Source organism: Somniosus microcephalus, chromosome 20 (assembly GCF_052327205.1).
Source record: "Somniosus microcephalus isolate GS21.2 chromosome 20, FLI_Smic_1.0, whole genome shotgun sequence".
NCBI lineage: Eukaryota > Metazoa > Chordata > Chondrichthyes > Squaliformes > Somniosidae > Somniosus > Somniosus microcephalus.
Window position 1 is genome coordinate 47,292,334 of NC_141006.1, and position 14,903 is coordinate 47,307,236.

Below are 14,903 nucleotides of genomic sequence, written 5' to 3' on the forward strand. Positions count from 1 at the left end.
ACAGAATCACAGAATCACAGAAACCCCACAGTGCAGATGGAGGCCATTTCGGCCCATCGAGCCTGCACCGACACATATCCCACCCGATCCCCGTAACCCCTACACCAACACATATCCCACCCTATCCCCGTAACCCCACGTATTTAATCCCCCTAACACTAAGGGTCAATTTATCATAGCCAATCAACCTAACTCACACATCTTTGGACTGTGGGAGGAAACCGGAGCACCCGGAGGAAACCCACGCAAACACGGGGAGAATGTGCAAACATGTCATTCTAGAATGGTACACTAGGTGGAGCTGTATGTTTAGTGTGGGTTACCCACAAGGCAGTAGTCAAGATGGATGCCTGTACACTAGTCCACATGGCTGAATAAATGACTAGCTCAAGCTAGCTGTTCATAATGAAAACGTCTATTTATTTATGAACATAACATGGTACCACAAGTGGTAAAATCTGCTGAATATTGTGAAACGCGACATGGCGAATTTGAAGCCAGCGGAGGGTTTGAAACTCACGGGGAATGTCGACTGCAATTGGCGGACTTTCAAACAACAATTCAAACTCTATATTGCTGCCATCGGGTTCGGTACGATGCCAGATGCAAGGAAAATAGCGTTACTGCTCATGGTTGCAGGCCCACAGGTGATAGAGGTATTTAATACGTTTGTATTTGATCAAGAGGAGGACAGAGAAAAAATGGACGATGTGCTAAAGAAGTTTGATACACATTGTTCTCCCAAAAGGAATGAGACCTATGAGAGGTACGTGTTCCGTTCACGGACACAGCAGCAAAATGAGACTTTTGATAGCTTTGTGACCGATCTGAAACTGAAAGCACAGACATGTAATTTCTCTGAACTGAAATAATCCATGATTCATGGCCAGATTGTGTTTGGTATTCATGATAAAAAGGTCAGGGAATGTTTGTTGAGAGAAACTGAACTAACATTGGAGAAAGCTGTGAAAATATGCCATGCCAGTGAGCTAGCTCAACAGCACGCAAAGACTTTCAGTGAAATTAATAATAATGCGACTGTAGTAAGTGATAGTGCTGCTGTTGGTGCTGTGTCCTACAAGGGGAAGAAACATGGGCAGAACAGAAATGCAAAGCAATCGGAGGATGGAACTTTTAATTGTAAATGCTGTGGTTACCAGCACCAGTCAAGACAATGCCCAGTGTTTGAAAAAATGTGCACAAAATGTAATGGAAAGAATCACTTTGCCAAACAATGCTTTTCAAAAGTAAAAACAAAGGAAGGGCAACAAGTCAATGTGATTGAGGACACTGATTTAAGTGAGACATTTTTTGTAGGAATGGTGTCATGTGACAATATAGAAAAGGATACAGAAAATGTGCAGCCCTCGGGAATGGACAATGCTGAACATAAAGTTAATGCAGTAAGAGGACAAATGGATAATGCCACTGCAGGTAAATGGAGCATTAGTTACATTGAAACTAGACACTGGGGCAAAAGCAAACTTAATCAGTATGAGTGACATTAAAAATATGAAAGAAAAGCCCAAAATACAGAAAAAGTCAGTACTACTGAAGAACTATAATGGACAGAAAATGGATAGCTTAGGTGTATGCAGACTTAAAGTGACAGTCAAAGACAAAATGCATCATCTCATGTTTTCTGTTGTGGCTGAAGGACTTGATTCACTATTAGGTGACAACGCTTGTGAGGACTTGGAACTGGTCAAGAGAGTCTACCGTATAAACTGTGCCATAAGCAGACCAGATGACTCGGTGGATTCTGTAGTGAGTAATTTCCAGGATGTGTTCAAAGGATTTGGAGTTCTACCATTCACTTACAAGATCCAGCTAAAGGAGGATGCTCAGCCAGTGGTACATGCTCCACGGAGAGTTCCAGCACCCCTGCGTGACCGGCTCAAGAAAGAACTGGACAGAATGACCACACTAGGAGTCATCAGGAAAGTCAAAGAGCCAACAGACTGGGTTAACTCCATGGTATGTGTAAAGAAAAAGAACAATGATCTAAGAATATGCATGGATCCAAAGGACTTAAATGCAAACATAAAACGTGAACACTACAAGATTCCCAAGCGAGAAGAAATCACCAGTGAAATGTCAGGTGCCAGATACTTCACAAAGCTCGATGCCTCACAAGGATTTTGGCAACTAAAACTGGATGGTATTGTTTCCTCAGAATGCCTTTCAGGATAATATCTGCATCTGAAATCTTTCATGGAGCGATGGAACACATTATTGAAGGTCTGGAAGGAGTTCGGGTCTATGTTGATGACATCATCATCTGGGGCTCCACACTGAAAGAACACAATGAAAGACTGACTAAAGTGCTACAGAGCATACGCCGGAATGGACTGAAGCTCAACAAAGCCAAGTGTCAGTTTGGCGTCCAGGAAGTCACTTTCCTAGGAGATAATCTATCTGGTAAAGGAATAGAGCCAGATATGGAAAAAGTAAACGCCATACTCAACATGCCCCGACCCACTGACAAAAAAGGAGTGCTACACATCATGGGGATGATAAACTTCATTGGAAAGTTCATTCCTAACTTGTCAGCCAAGACAGCCTGTCTGCGAGATCTGCTACATAAAATAAATGAGTTCGCATGGACAGAAAGACATGAACAAGAGTGGATGAACCTTAAAATAGTGCTGACAACCACACCTGTACTCACCTTCTTTGACCCAACAAAGAAAATCAAAGTGTCAACGGATGCATCAAAAGATGGCCTAGGCGCGGTCTTGCTACAAGCAGAGAGTGAAGATTGGAAGCCTGTTGCCTATGCCTCCAGGTCTATGACTGACGCTGAGTGTCGATACGCCCAGATTGAAAAGGAATGTCTAGGCTTGGTAGTTGGACTAGAAAAGTTCCATGGCTACATATATGGACTTCCCACCTTCACAGTTGAGACAGACCACTGCCCACTGGTTGCCATCATAAAAAAATCTGAATGAGATGTCTCCAAGGATTCAACGACTCATGATGAAGCTGCAAAGATATGACTTTGAACTGATCTACACACCAGGCAAACACATAGGCCCTGATTTTCGGGCAGCTGTCGGGTGGCTTTTCATGCGGCTGTGGTCCGAAAATCGTGGAAAAAGCGGGTCGGGACCCCCCCCCCGCCTGATTCCCCGCCCAGTCCGACTTTCGTACTGCCGTTTCCACGCACCCCGCTTCAGTCCCGCCCGCCGCTGGCGGGACTGCTCGGCGGCATACTAATCACCAATGATCACCTTGTTAAGGATGATTTTCCCGTGCCGTTGCGACTTTGGGGCTTTCCCCACCTGAAACCCGCCTGCGGGGAACCCCGCCAATGAGAGCTGGTGTGAAAACAGCTGGCTTGCTTGCTTGCAGCAGCAGGTCGCTGAGGGCTGAAGGTATTTAAAGAGTCAGCATTTGCAGGCTGCAGGACCTTGTTGATCAAGGCTTGGGGGAACTATTTGAAGCCTTAGGAGCAGCTGCAGAAAGTTGGAGCCTCACACACTTCCTCAGTGTGAGCTCCTGGGAAGCCCCTCTCACCACCCTAACTCAGGACCTCCTCAACCGAGGCATCTGCTAGAAGCATGGGAGGCCTTTGGCACCTTCCCTTCCTGGCATTAGAGGATCTCCAACAGCAGAGGTGGCAGCAGCAGAACCAGGAACAGCAGGATGATTACCAGGAGCACCAGGCTGCTGCTCACTCACCTGAAGATGCACAAGCCAGAAGGGGCCAACGCTTGGAAGTGGCTTGAGAGCACCTTGCTGCGCTTTAGGGGGCCAGTGGGACCCGTTTCTGCACTAGCAGTCCTACTCAGAAGGACTTCCATGAAGATCTGGTTTCTCTGTTCAACAGATGGCCAACGCTCCTCGAGATGTCATTCTCTTATGAGCACTCACCATGTTTTCCGTATGCTGGCGAGTTATCTCCTCCATGGAGGTTGCCAACCTTTCCATGGTGCTGCGTTCATGCACCAATGACTCCACAAAGGCTCTGCTCATGGTCGCTATGGACTCCTCCATTTGCTCCACACTCGCAGCGACCCTGGAGACAAAACCTGCCAGAGACTCCTGCATCTGTGCATGGAGATCCATCACCTCTTCTCTTGCGGATGGACCCAGAGGCAGAGGGTCGAGATGCAGCGCAGCTGAGCTGAGCTGGCAGAGCCCTGCGCCCTCCGACGAGGACTCTCCACTGCTGTCCCTGTCTTCAGAATCTGCTGAGGCTCACTTGTGAGCTGTGAAACACCAGGTGACAACACTACTCTATGTCCCAAAGGTTCCCCCGAGGTGTGAGTGTCTGCGCTGGTGCTGGGTGCGCTTACTTCTGCTGATGCTGCACCCTCAGAGGTTGGAGCTTCCTCTGAGGAGTCTGGCTGCACAGCCTCTTCCTCCTCCACAGTGAGGACGGGGGCTCTGGATGGTACTGTGGGGGAGTAAAGGAAGGAGTTACAGATGTAATGCCAAGGTTCCTCTGGTGACTCCCAGCGAGTTGGCATCTGCTGACACCTGCATCCATGCAGCATTGGTCTCAGTGGGAGGCCTCTTCCTCCCTGACCTAGGGAAGAGGACCTCCCTGTGGGCCCTAACCCCATCCAATAATGCCTGCAGTGAAGCCTCGTTGAATTTGAAGGCAGCTCGGGGCCTGGCACTGGCCACAGCTGCTGCAGGCTCCTCTGCCATCCTGTATGGTTCATTTGGAAGCCTTCAGAGGATGCAGTGCTTGCCATGGACCTTGAAAGCGCCGCAAATTATGACATCATACTGTGGGGATTTCTGACTCGATTTAGACAATTAGCAAGGCTTCCCACATGCTGGGAATTAATTGGCCAATTGAGGGACAATTGCGTGGGGCTGGCTGACACTTTTTTATGTGCGTCAGAAACCCCACATTCGGGGAAATCCGACCATTTCCCACACAAGCCGAAAATCGGGGCCATAGTGTTAGCAGATGCACTATCCTGAGCACCCACAATGAGTCATGTGAGCTCTACTGAAGAAGACGTGGATGTTCATGTGAGTATGGTCACTGCTGCGCTGCCCGTGTCAGACACAAAATCAAAGCAAATAGCAGAAGAAACAGTAAAAGATAGTGTTACAAACAGTAATAGAGAACATTCATCATGGTTGGCCAAAAGGTTCCTGTCCAAAGTACTATCACATCAGGTTAGAGTTAAGTGTCACAAGTGGACTATTACGAAAACAGAACAGAATAGTCATTCCACAGGCTCTACGTCAAGACATGCTCAAAAGGATTCATGAGGGACACCTCGGAATTGAAAAATACAAAAGGAGAGCAAGAGACACTGTTTATTGGCCTGGCATAAATAAGGACATTGAGAACATGATAGGCATATGTGAGACATGTCAGAAACACCAAAACAAACAAGCAAAGAAACCAATGATAGTAGCTGACTTACCAACAGTACCATGGCAAAAGGTTGGTATGGACCTCTTTCATTTGAATGGTAAAGACTATCTAATAGTGATTGACTACTATCCTAACTATCCCGAGATGGCGCTGCTCTCAAGCACATTAGCAAGCAGTGTCATAATGCATGTTAAATCCATCTTCGCCAGACATGGAATTCCCAGGATTGCCGTTAGCGACAATGGTCCGTGCTTCAACTGTAAGGAGTGGCAACAGTTTGCAGCGCATTATGACTTTCAACATATCACATCCAGTCCTCTGTATGCTCAGTCGAATGGTAAGGCAGAGAAAGGTGTTCAAGTTCTCGAACAGCTACTGAAGAAAGCAACAGAAAGCAAGTCTGATCCTTATCTCGCCCTGCTGAGCTACCGAGCCTCCCCTTTAGACTGTGGTTCTTCACCTGCTGAACTCCTAATGGGTCGCAAATTGCGCACCACGCTACCCTGCTGTGCAAAAGAAAAGCGGAGTAAGGAAATAAAACAGAGACTTCAACTGTTAAAGCTGAAACAGAAATCACACTATGACAAGTCATCCAAAACTCTGAAACCATTGACAAGGGATGATGTTGTCAGGATTGAGGATCCAAATGCATGGAACAGGAAAGCTACAGTTCTTGAGGAAGTAGGACCAAAGTCATACACCGTTAGAACTGAGGAAGAACAGATTCTCAGGAGGAACTGCCGTTCCCTCCTGAAAACACAAGAAACTATCCAAGAGCAAATCGATGACAATGCCGCAACTGAATCTTGTCACTCTCCACCAGAACAATCTAACACAAACACACATACAGGCTCATGAAAACACATCAGACTTGCCTGTGCTGAGAAGATCCACACGTGAAGTAAAAAAGCCTGATATACTTAATCTTTGAGTACAAAGAAAACTATAATAAAAGAATGAAAAGCTTAGAGTTCATAAAGTAAAGCTTTGAAAATGTGTTGACTGTTGTGAAGATGTTTATGTCGTTATGATTGATTGATATTGATTTTGTTTAACTTCTAAGGAAGGGGGATGTAATGATCAGTAACATGTCATTCTAGAATGGTAAACTAGGTGGTGCTGTATGTTTAGTGTGGGCTACCCACAAGGCAGTAGTCAAGATGGATGCCTGTACACTAGTCCACATGGCTGAATAAATGACTAGCTCAAGCTAGCTGTTCATAATGAAAACATCTATTTATTTATGAACATAACAGCGGCCATTCTGCTTTCTGTGCCGGTGAGATGAGGGACTCCCGAGACCTGAAGGAAGGAAGGCTGTAAAGGTAAGTAAAGGTCAGTACAACTTCTTTAAACACTTTACACAGACCAAACACATTTACCTCTGCACTCATGCACCCATCGCTCACCTGAACACCGGACATCTCAACCCCTCCAAGCCCTTCATCCCGACGGCCCGCCTCGCTAACTTGGCGTGGTTTGGAGCCGTCGGGAATCCCACATTTCAACAATGAAAATAGGGATTAGGCTAAAAACTGCCTGTTAACTGGCAGTTAATTGGCACTAATCCCCTTCCCGCCTTGGGGAGGCGGGTCCCAGTGCGGGGCGGGTACCCGCCTCCTTTAAAACTGGCACGGAGGCGGGACCCCCGATTTCGGGATTTTAAACCCCCACATGCCTCCATTCCCGATTCCACGGTCCAATGAAAATCGAGCCCTATGACTCTATGTTGGCATTTTCTTTAAATCCTGTCCAATTATTTCAGACGGCTGCTGTGGTTGGGTACTTGGATAAGGTCCGTGTCGTAGGATAGTGAAGCTTCTGCCTGGGACACCTGTTGAAATTTACATGTCTTAAACTAACAGCCTCGGGATTACTCTAGAGTCTAATAAGTATCCCTTTTGCTTCTACAATTGTACTGTTTAAACAGCAGCCAAGATTGCCTGGTAGAGTTTTTTTTTAAAAAACAACTCCAGGAAACTACCCTCTTGATTAAAGTGTTTGCGTTGGGGGATGAGGCACTGTCACCTACGCTTTACCAAATATTTTATTTGTCTTTTCAACCATTGCTAAGGCACTATCCAGGATGGGAAATTTAATCCGTGGTTTTTGTGCCAATTTAATTTGATGAATAAAATTATAAAATACATATCAAAATATGTATAACTTTAGCAAGTTGCCATCTGTATGAAGAAAGACGCATTACACCTTTACACAACACAGTGACATCAAATCTCACCATCGTGCTACTTGCCCATGAAACCAACCAAAATGATGCACTGCTCTTGTCCCTCCCCAAGCAAAGAGATTTGCCAAATCCTGTTCCTTAATGGTGCTTCGTTAGTCATGCAGGAAAATAGGACTCTTATTCTGAAATGCGATGCTGGTCCAAAAAATTCAAACACGACTGATTCACTGTTGGAAAAGATACTTATATTTAAATATGGTAATGACACTTCTAAACGGTATGCATTGATGAATTTAAAATGGCAACTTTACGGTATAATGCCATTAAGCACTAATAGCATGAAAAGCCCACGACAATTTTTGTAAAATTACACCCTAGGATTCAAGTGTGTTGCAGTGGGACTTCACAAAGCACATATTTAATAAAAAGTGAAATTTTGGGATGATAATATCAGTAAACAAAGTATAACTTGATTGAGTGTTTGTTGCAATGAATTTTGAAATCTTGGATGACTATTGTGCACTGCAACTCTGAGATTTTTGAACCAGGGTATAACTTAATGAAGTGTTTATAGATGTTCCTTGCAAATTTTAACTCTTCAGGTGCATGTGGCATTTGTTGCGCTATTGCATGGAGTGCGTAAGAAAGGTCAGCTCCAGGAAGTAAACTTCAGTTGTAACTGAAATATTAATCTGCAGAAGGAGCATTCAAATTACAGTAGTCAGCCAAACATAATTCTTCGAACTAGACATTCCACCTTCTTGGGTATGAAGGCACAAAGCCCTGATAAATTCTCCTTGTGATTGTGAGATAAATAGGCAGTAAGCGGAGCATTGCGATCAACCGTATGCAAACCAATTGCATGTACTGTTGAGATGCAAGTCAAATCTTACCTTCTAATCACCACTGAAGAGGCAACTAAACCAATTGATCCACCTCTTATAATGGCGACTTGTTAATCCATCCTTTAATCTGTTATAAAAATAGGTAGCAAGTCCATTGGTTTAGTTTGGATCATGTATATGTGTATAAATAGATACAAAAGAAAATCAGAAGGTAGATCTGTGTGCACACTATAGCTATCTTGATCCATGAACAGCTTCCCAAAGTATGGGAAGAAGGAACCAATAATAGGAAATCCACAAATGTCATTTGTACATATAACACTGATGTAACCCCAACAACATGCATTCAACTGGAAGAATAGGAACAAAGAATCTGCAGTTTGATCAAATGAATTAAAATGAGGGTTCCAATGATTCGACTCCACAACAGAATCTCATTATTTGTCACAATGGAGAAGACCAGCCAGCTCTCTCTCCAGCAGATAATGGAAATTGGCAGATAATCAAAAGCGCTCTGCCTGTCGTCAAATCAAAATCAAACTGTCTTGTTATTCCAATGAGTAGTGCCAAGGTGATGCTCAATCTCCAGGCACTGTGCAGAGGAAAAGGAGGCGAAGACCTTTTTTTATGTCAAGCCTCTGTCCACTTTATGCTGCCCTGGAATTTCCAGGGATTCCTCTGAGAGGTGGACTGATACTGATGCCTATAATGGGCACAGGACAAGGGCAGGCATGGAAATGAGTCAGGAGGGTAAATTCTCGGCCCTCTTGCTTCAGTTTCCTCCCTGTCTGAAGCAAGGGGTGCCCATGTTGTGGGTGCCAAAAGAAGCTTATAAGCCTTGTGCCTGGACACTGTGACATTGTTGTGTCTGAAGGTATCAGGCAGTAAGGCAAGGGAGGCCCGAGAAGGTAAGTGGAACCGTCTTTTGCAGCCTCTTCTACATTCTTTGGGCCTGGAAGCCTTCTGGATGCTGCTCTCCAACTATTTCCCATTTCCAGACACAAAGCCTTGCCAAGGGGCAGGCCTGTGTAGGATGTGCAACCACACCATGCAACAGACCTTATCCACCAAACCTGGGCATTCTGAGGCCTGCATAGGCACAGAATACTTTGAACAGGCTTTGCCCATCCAGCACCTGGTGAGAGGAGGAATATTGGGGCTAATAGGGTTTGGCTTCTTTTGCTCTGTTTAGGATACCTAAACAAATACCCAGCATTTGCATTTAGACCCACATTTTTCTCTTTCAAAAATAAGATATTTTCAGAAAAACATGCTGGCCGCCAAGTCCTGTTATGCCCAATTTAAAGTCTTTACTCCTTCTGGTCTCCTGGCCTGAAGTGAAATGTCAGAGCTGCATGGATGGTTCTGTTGGGTACTAGATGTCCAGATAATGGGGCGTAATTTGCGGTGGCAGGGCATCTAACAGCACCTGCCGTTAGTTAGACTTGTCCTTGAACGTTTAGGTTTTTAAATTTTGTGTGGCAAGTTGCTGAAAGTGCAAGGGAAATGTCGCAGTGAGGGAAACCGGGCATCTGGGACCTGAGTGAACAGGGCAAGCAACTGTGTTCCTCATAACCGATTTATTCAGAAAATAGAAGCACATGGTCTTAAAGGGACGGTGGTAACTTGGATACATAATTGGCTATGGGATAGGAAGCAGAATGTAATGGTGAACTGGTGTTTTCCTGACTGGAGAAGTATGCAGTGGGGGTTTGGACCATTGCTTTTGTGTATGTAAATGACCTGGATACTCCCTGTGGGAGTACAGTTTTGAAGGTTGCAGATGATGCAAAACTTGACAACGGAGGATAGTAGCGGACTTCAGGAGGACATAGACTAATGAAATGGGCAGACACGTGGCAGGTGCAATTTAATGTGGATAAGTGTGAAGTGATGCACTTTGGAAGTAACAACTTGGAGAGGCAGTATAATCTAAATGGTACTATTGTGGTGGTGTGCAAGAGCAGAGGGACCTGGGAGTGCACATTCACATTTTTTAAGGTCACGGCAAGTTGATGAGGTGGTTAATGGGATACTTGGGATGTTGAATACAAAAACAAGGATGTCATGCTAAAACTTTACAAATCACTTGTTAGGCCACGGCTGGCATATTGTCCAATTCTGGGCACCACACTTTAGGAAGGATGTCATGGCATTTTAGAGGGTACAGAGGAGGTTTACCAGGATGAGGGACTTCAGTTATATGGAGAAATTGAAAAAGCTGAGATTGTACTCCTTGAAGCAGAGAGGGTTAAAGGGAGACATAATAGTTATTTGAAATTGAGGGCGTTTTGATCGAGCAAGTAGGGAGAACCCATTTCCTCTGGTAAGCGGGTCAGTAACAAGAGGTCATAGATTTAAAATAATTGGCACAAGAACTAGAGGGGAAGTGTTTTTTTCCAGAGGGTTGTTGAGATCTGGAATAATACCTGAAATGGTAGTGAAATCAGGTTCCATAGGAACTTTCAAAAAGCAATTGCACATACTTGAAGAACTAATTTGCTGGGTTATTGGGGGAGGGATTAAACAGGCATGATTGGCCAAATGGTCTCCTTTGTGCTGTAAGGTTCTATAAGCTTGGGTTGCAGTGGGAAGGGACATGAGTGGTACAGCCCCAGAGGAACAGTGTGCTGCTCTGGCTGATTGACAGACTCAATTGTCTGCTACATTTCGTCACAAACAGCCCGCTGTGTGTACAAGTACATTCATTAAATATTCTCCTGTACAAATGGTTTACTTCCCCCACCCATACAAGGTTACTTGTATTCATACTGAAGTAGCTATTGGTTATGAAATGAAAACTGCTGTTTTTTTTTTGTCATGCTGGTATTCCAAAATTGATTGAATCTGGTTTAAATGATTGAAGAAACATGCAGTGTTGGCTCTGGTTTAAGTTGCTAAAACAGCCCTCTTTATTCTGACAGCAATTACTAATCCCATTTGATGGACCTGTGATGTTGTCCATTCCTGGAATCTATACTTGGCTGCATTACCAATTCTGTGTTTAACTGTACAGATCACACCTTAACTGCTACCTTGACGTGTGCCTTTAACAGCACAACATTACTGCAGACCAGAGACTACCCATGAGCAGTTGGTGATCCACTGATATTGTAAAAGTGCCAAAGGGTGAAGAGACTACAGATATTTTCTGTTCTGACTTGCCAGGCTTCAGGAGAGATTTACATGACTAAACCACCAGCCACAAAAATACTGTGGTGCTAAGAGCAAAGTGATCAAGGTACACGCCATCTAGCTGAGGCCCAGGAGTGAGGACGAGCCCAACAGTGAGGTCACGGCCCAGGAGTGGCCCAGCAGCGGGGTCGGGAGGACTGCACTGCAGCCTATGAAACCCAGGCAGAGAGGACCTGCGGGAAGGAGGGAGGAGGACAGTAGCAGTATGTTTGTGTGTGTGCTAGGCCGATGTAGCAGAGCCTGGTCTCCAATTGTCTTGGATCCCCTTGCCATTGGACCAAGACCTTGCTCTGTCAAGCCCGTGTGGTAGCTGGTGTGCAATGGCCACCCCACGTTAAAAGAATTCACGCACAGGCATCTTCCACCCTTTAAAATGAAGTTCTGGACCTGGAACATCAGGACCCTCATGGACAACCCCAACAGCGACAGACCAGAACGCCGTACTGCTTAACCCAAGCACCCCACCCACCATCTGCCCCACCTGTGACAGAGACTGTGGGTCCCGCATTGGACTCATCAGTCACCTGAGAACTCATTTTTAGTGTGGAAGCAAGTCATCCTCGATTCCGAGGGACTGCCTAAGAAGAAGAAGAAGATCTCCTTAACCAATCAGATTGAAGGATTGTGAAATAAACAGCGCAAGGACTGAGAGGGAAGTCTAAATTAGAGAGGGTGAATTCAATGTCAAATCAGATAGAGAAAAAGAGAGGGGAAAGAAAGATTGGATTAAGAGAGAGAGGGAAAAAAAGAGACGGAAAGGAAAAGTTGTTTTAAAATGTAGAAATTTAAAATTTGATACATAAGATCTCCAACAACAATTAAAACCTGAAGGAAAGAGACACCACACTTGTAATAGTTAATTTTCAGTGCCAAAGTGGTTGATTGGAAGTAATTAACACATCACGTCGTTAAAAGGATACTTAGAATTTAAATGACAAGACTTCACTTCCTGTGGCAAGTTCAGTTTGTATCTACTTCGCAAATACAGCAACTTCACGCCGTTCAATGCATTTCAATAGTGAGCTAGAAAACGAGATTCCGTTTTTGCGAAGCTAATGGATATCCTCGTTTAACCTTGCATCTGCCCCTCGCCTTAAGTTGCTGTACCATTTGCACATAAATAACGGCAAGCCCCATTAGCCTCACCATTATTTTGACAGCAAATTCTGGGCCCACAACTACTTATCCTGTTGGTTGAAGAACACAGAGTCTGGAAAATCCATTTAAAATGCTCAATTGCATTTTCGCTGCCTTATGCAAAACTAAGCCTGAACTCTGTCAAATTCTTAGATAATCAAGTCAGAAGATAATCGAGGTTCCACTCTTTTTATATTAATATATGTATTTAAAAATGTAGATGTGCTCAATGTTGACAGGTTTCACAGTATTAGTGATTCAGCCATGAGCAATTCCAGTTCAAGCCCTTGCCAGCTGAATAAATAACAGCTCGCTCAGTTGATCGGCTCCAGTTGTACCAAGTACCTTCATGGAAGTGGCCACTTAACGGCAGCAGACCAATGCAACTCTGTAGCATTGAGTTGACTAAATTTGTTTCCTTTTCCCCTTTGTAACTAGGTGTGATCGCTCGAGCCAGGATGGGTAAACAGAATAGTAAACTGCGACCTGAAGTCCTTCAGGATCTTCGAGAGAACACAGAATTCACTGACCACGAGCTCCAGGAATGGTACAAGGGTTTCCTGAAAGACTGCCCGACTGGAAATCTGACTGTTGAGGAATTTAAGAAAATATATGCAAATTTCTTCCCTTACGGCGACGCCTCCAAATTTGCAGAGCACGTGTTCCGCACCTTTGACACCAATGCTGATGGAACGATTGATTTTCGAGAATTTATTATTGCGCTGAGTGTCACATCCCGTGGCAAGCTGGAGCAGAAGTTGAAGTGGGCGTTCAGCATGTATGACCTGGATGGGAATGGGTACATCAGTCGGGATGAAATGCTAGAAATTGTACAGGTATGGTTCCTACTGCTCCAATCCTGTAGAGGTTAATTGAGGGGTGCAGCTGTTTGAAATGTAACCTTTCATCACAGATAACCTATTGGAAAATTGAGGCCTTGTTGTGGACAGCTTTTTCCTTTCAATATTTTGTGCACGGGCTTACGTCAAAACACTTCCAATGTTGGGGCAGATTTTGCAGTCGGCGCCGTACCTACGGAGTACACCGCCGGCACCTTAATAAAATACAAACTTACCTGATGGGGGTCCTCCTTCGTGAACTTGCTCTCTGACGCTGCGTACTTGAGGGCAACGTAATGGCTCACGGATCCCAGGGGCGCAGCGTGTGCGGAAGCGTACTTGGTACCGAAGGGAAAGTGTCTACCTCCAATACTAGGAACTTTCTTACTTCAATGCATTTCATCCAACATTATATTTTTTTTTTACAGAATTATCTGCAAAGATCACGTGAATAAATATCTGACAGTATTAACATGGACGGGTGATATAAATATAACAGGGCCCAAACAAAAATCTTAAGATGTGGGATTACTTATTGTAAAAACACAAAAATAGTGATTACCGTGTTTTGTGCTGATATTATAATAATCTGCGCTGATGGTATAGTAATATGATCATGTTAGTAGCCTGGATCTGTAAAATCTGTACGTTAATCATTGGAGGTGTTTCGGACAATTTTACAATTCATTACATCACCGCTAATAGAATGCTTAACTGTCTCTATCTAATCCACTTACACTGATCCTGTGTCCAGGCAGCGGGCGGTTGAGGGGGTCGTTCGGCCCGATTGCCTGCCTCTCTTCCGCGGCCATGTTTGCGCCCGGGTGGCCCTGGAGATGGAGCACGCGGTGTCCGCCGGCACGCTTGAGGCCTTCCGAGACCGGTGGGCGCCGCGGGGACTGGAGTGCATCATCAACCCGGCCAACCAAATTTTTATTTAATTTGTTAAGTTTTATTTAAAGTTTTATTGATTTACAGATAATTTGTTTTAACCACCCACACTAAAAGAGTACACTGATCCTGTTTGCATCAGCCACAACATTTTTGTACATAATTGCTGTGCAGCAACTCTGCGGCAGCAGTTGGGATTTCTGATTTCCAAGGCAGAGCGGATGATCTGTCGGGTCGTAACTTGGGCAAGTGCATGTGGAAATCCCGAACTTGCGGGCCATTTTAAAGGTGGTATGATGGCGAACTCTGACCCACTGCAAATCCTGGCCAGTTATTTGAGTTTTCATAGTTCCTTAATGAAAAAGGAGACATCTCATTGTCAGTTGTTTCATTAGTTGTACATAGATCTGTGACCAATATTTCAGTTTGTAAGTTGTAATTTATAAAATAATTTTTTTCTG

The 14,903-nt window shown here is 44.6% G+C and overlaps 2 protein-coding genes and 1 long non-coding RNA gene across 17 annotated transcripts in view; 1 reads left to right on the top strand and 2 right to left on the bottom strand.

The window, feature by feature from the left end:
* Positions 1–14,903, top strand: part of LOC147103202 (hippocalcin-like protein 1) — a 207,291-nt gene that overhangs the window by 138,943 nt on the left and 53,445 nt on the right. Inside the window, exon 3 of the mRNA XM_085962624.1 lies at positions 13,151–13,548. Within this exon, the coding sequence (XP_085818750.1) occupies positions 13,171–13,548 (378 nt within the window). The 5' untranslated portion in view covers positions 13,151–13,170. The remainder of the gene's footprint in view (positions 1–13,150; positions 13,549–14,903) is intronic.
* LOC147103203 (keratinocyte-associated protein 3-like) overlaps positions 1–14,903 on the bottom strand; it is a 213,278-nt gene that overhangs the window by 60,736 nt on the left and 137,639 nt on the right. For 8 of the 15 annotated variants that reach the window (XM_085962618.1, XM_085962606.1, XM_085962620.1 and 5 more), the window contains one exon: positions 14,482–14,794. The exons of 3 other annotated variants lie outside the window; for them this stretch is intronic. In XM_085962618.1, coding sequence (XP_085818744.1) covers positions 14,553–14,794 — 242 coding nt within the window. In that variant the 3' untranslated portion in view covers positions 14,482–14,552. Of the gene's footprint in view, positions 1–14,481; positions 14,795–14,903 lie in introns of those variants that run through there. 4 more of the 15 variants (XM_085962615.1, XM_085962623.1, XM_085962621.1 and 1 more) reach the window with 3 other exon arrangements.
* Positions 6,565–11,087, bottom strand: LOC147103204 (uncharacterized). The gene is made up of 2 exons (XR_015072915.1): positions 7,587–11,087; positions 6,565–6,664 (listed from the first exon to the last, which is right to left on the bottom strand). It is a non-coding gene; the product is annotated as an uncharacterized LOC147103204 (long non-coding RNA).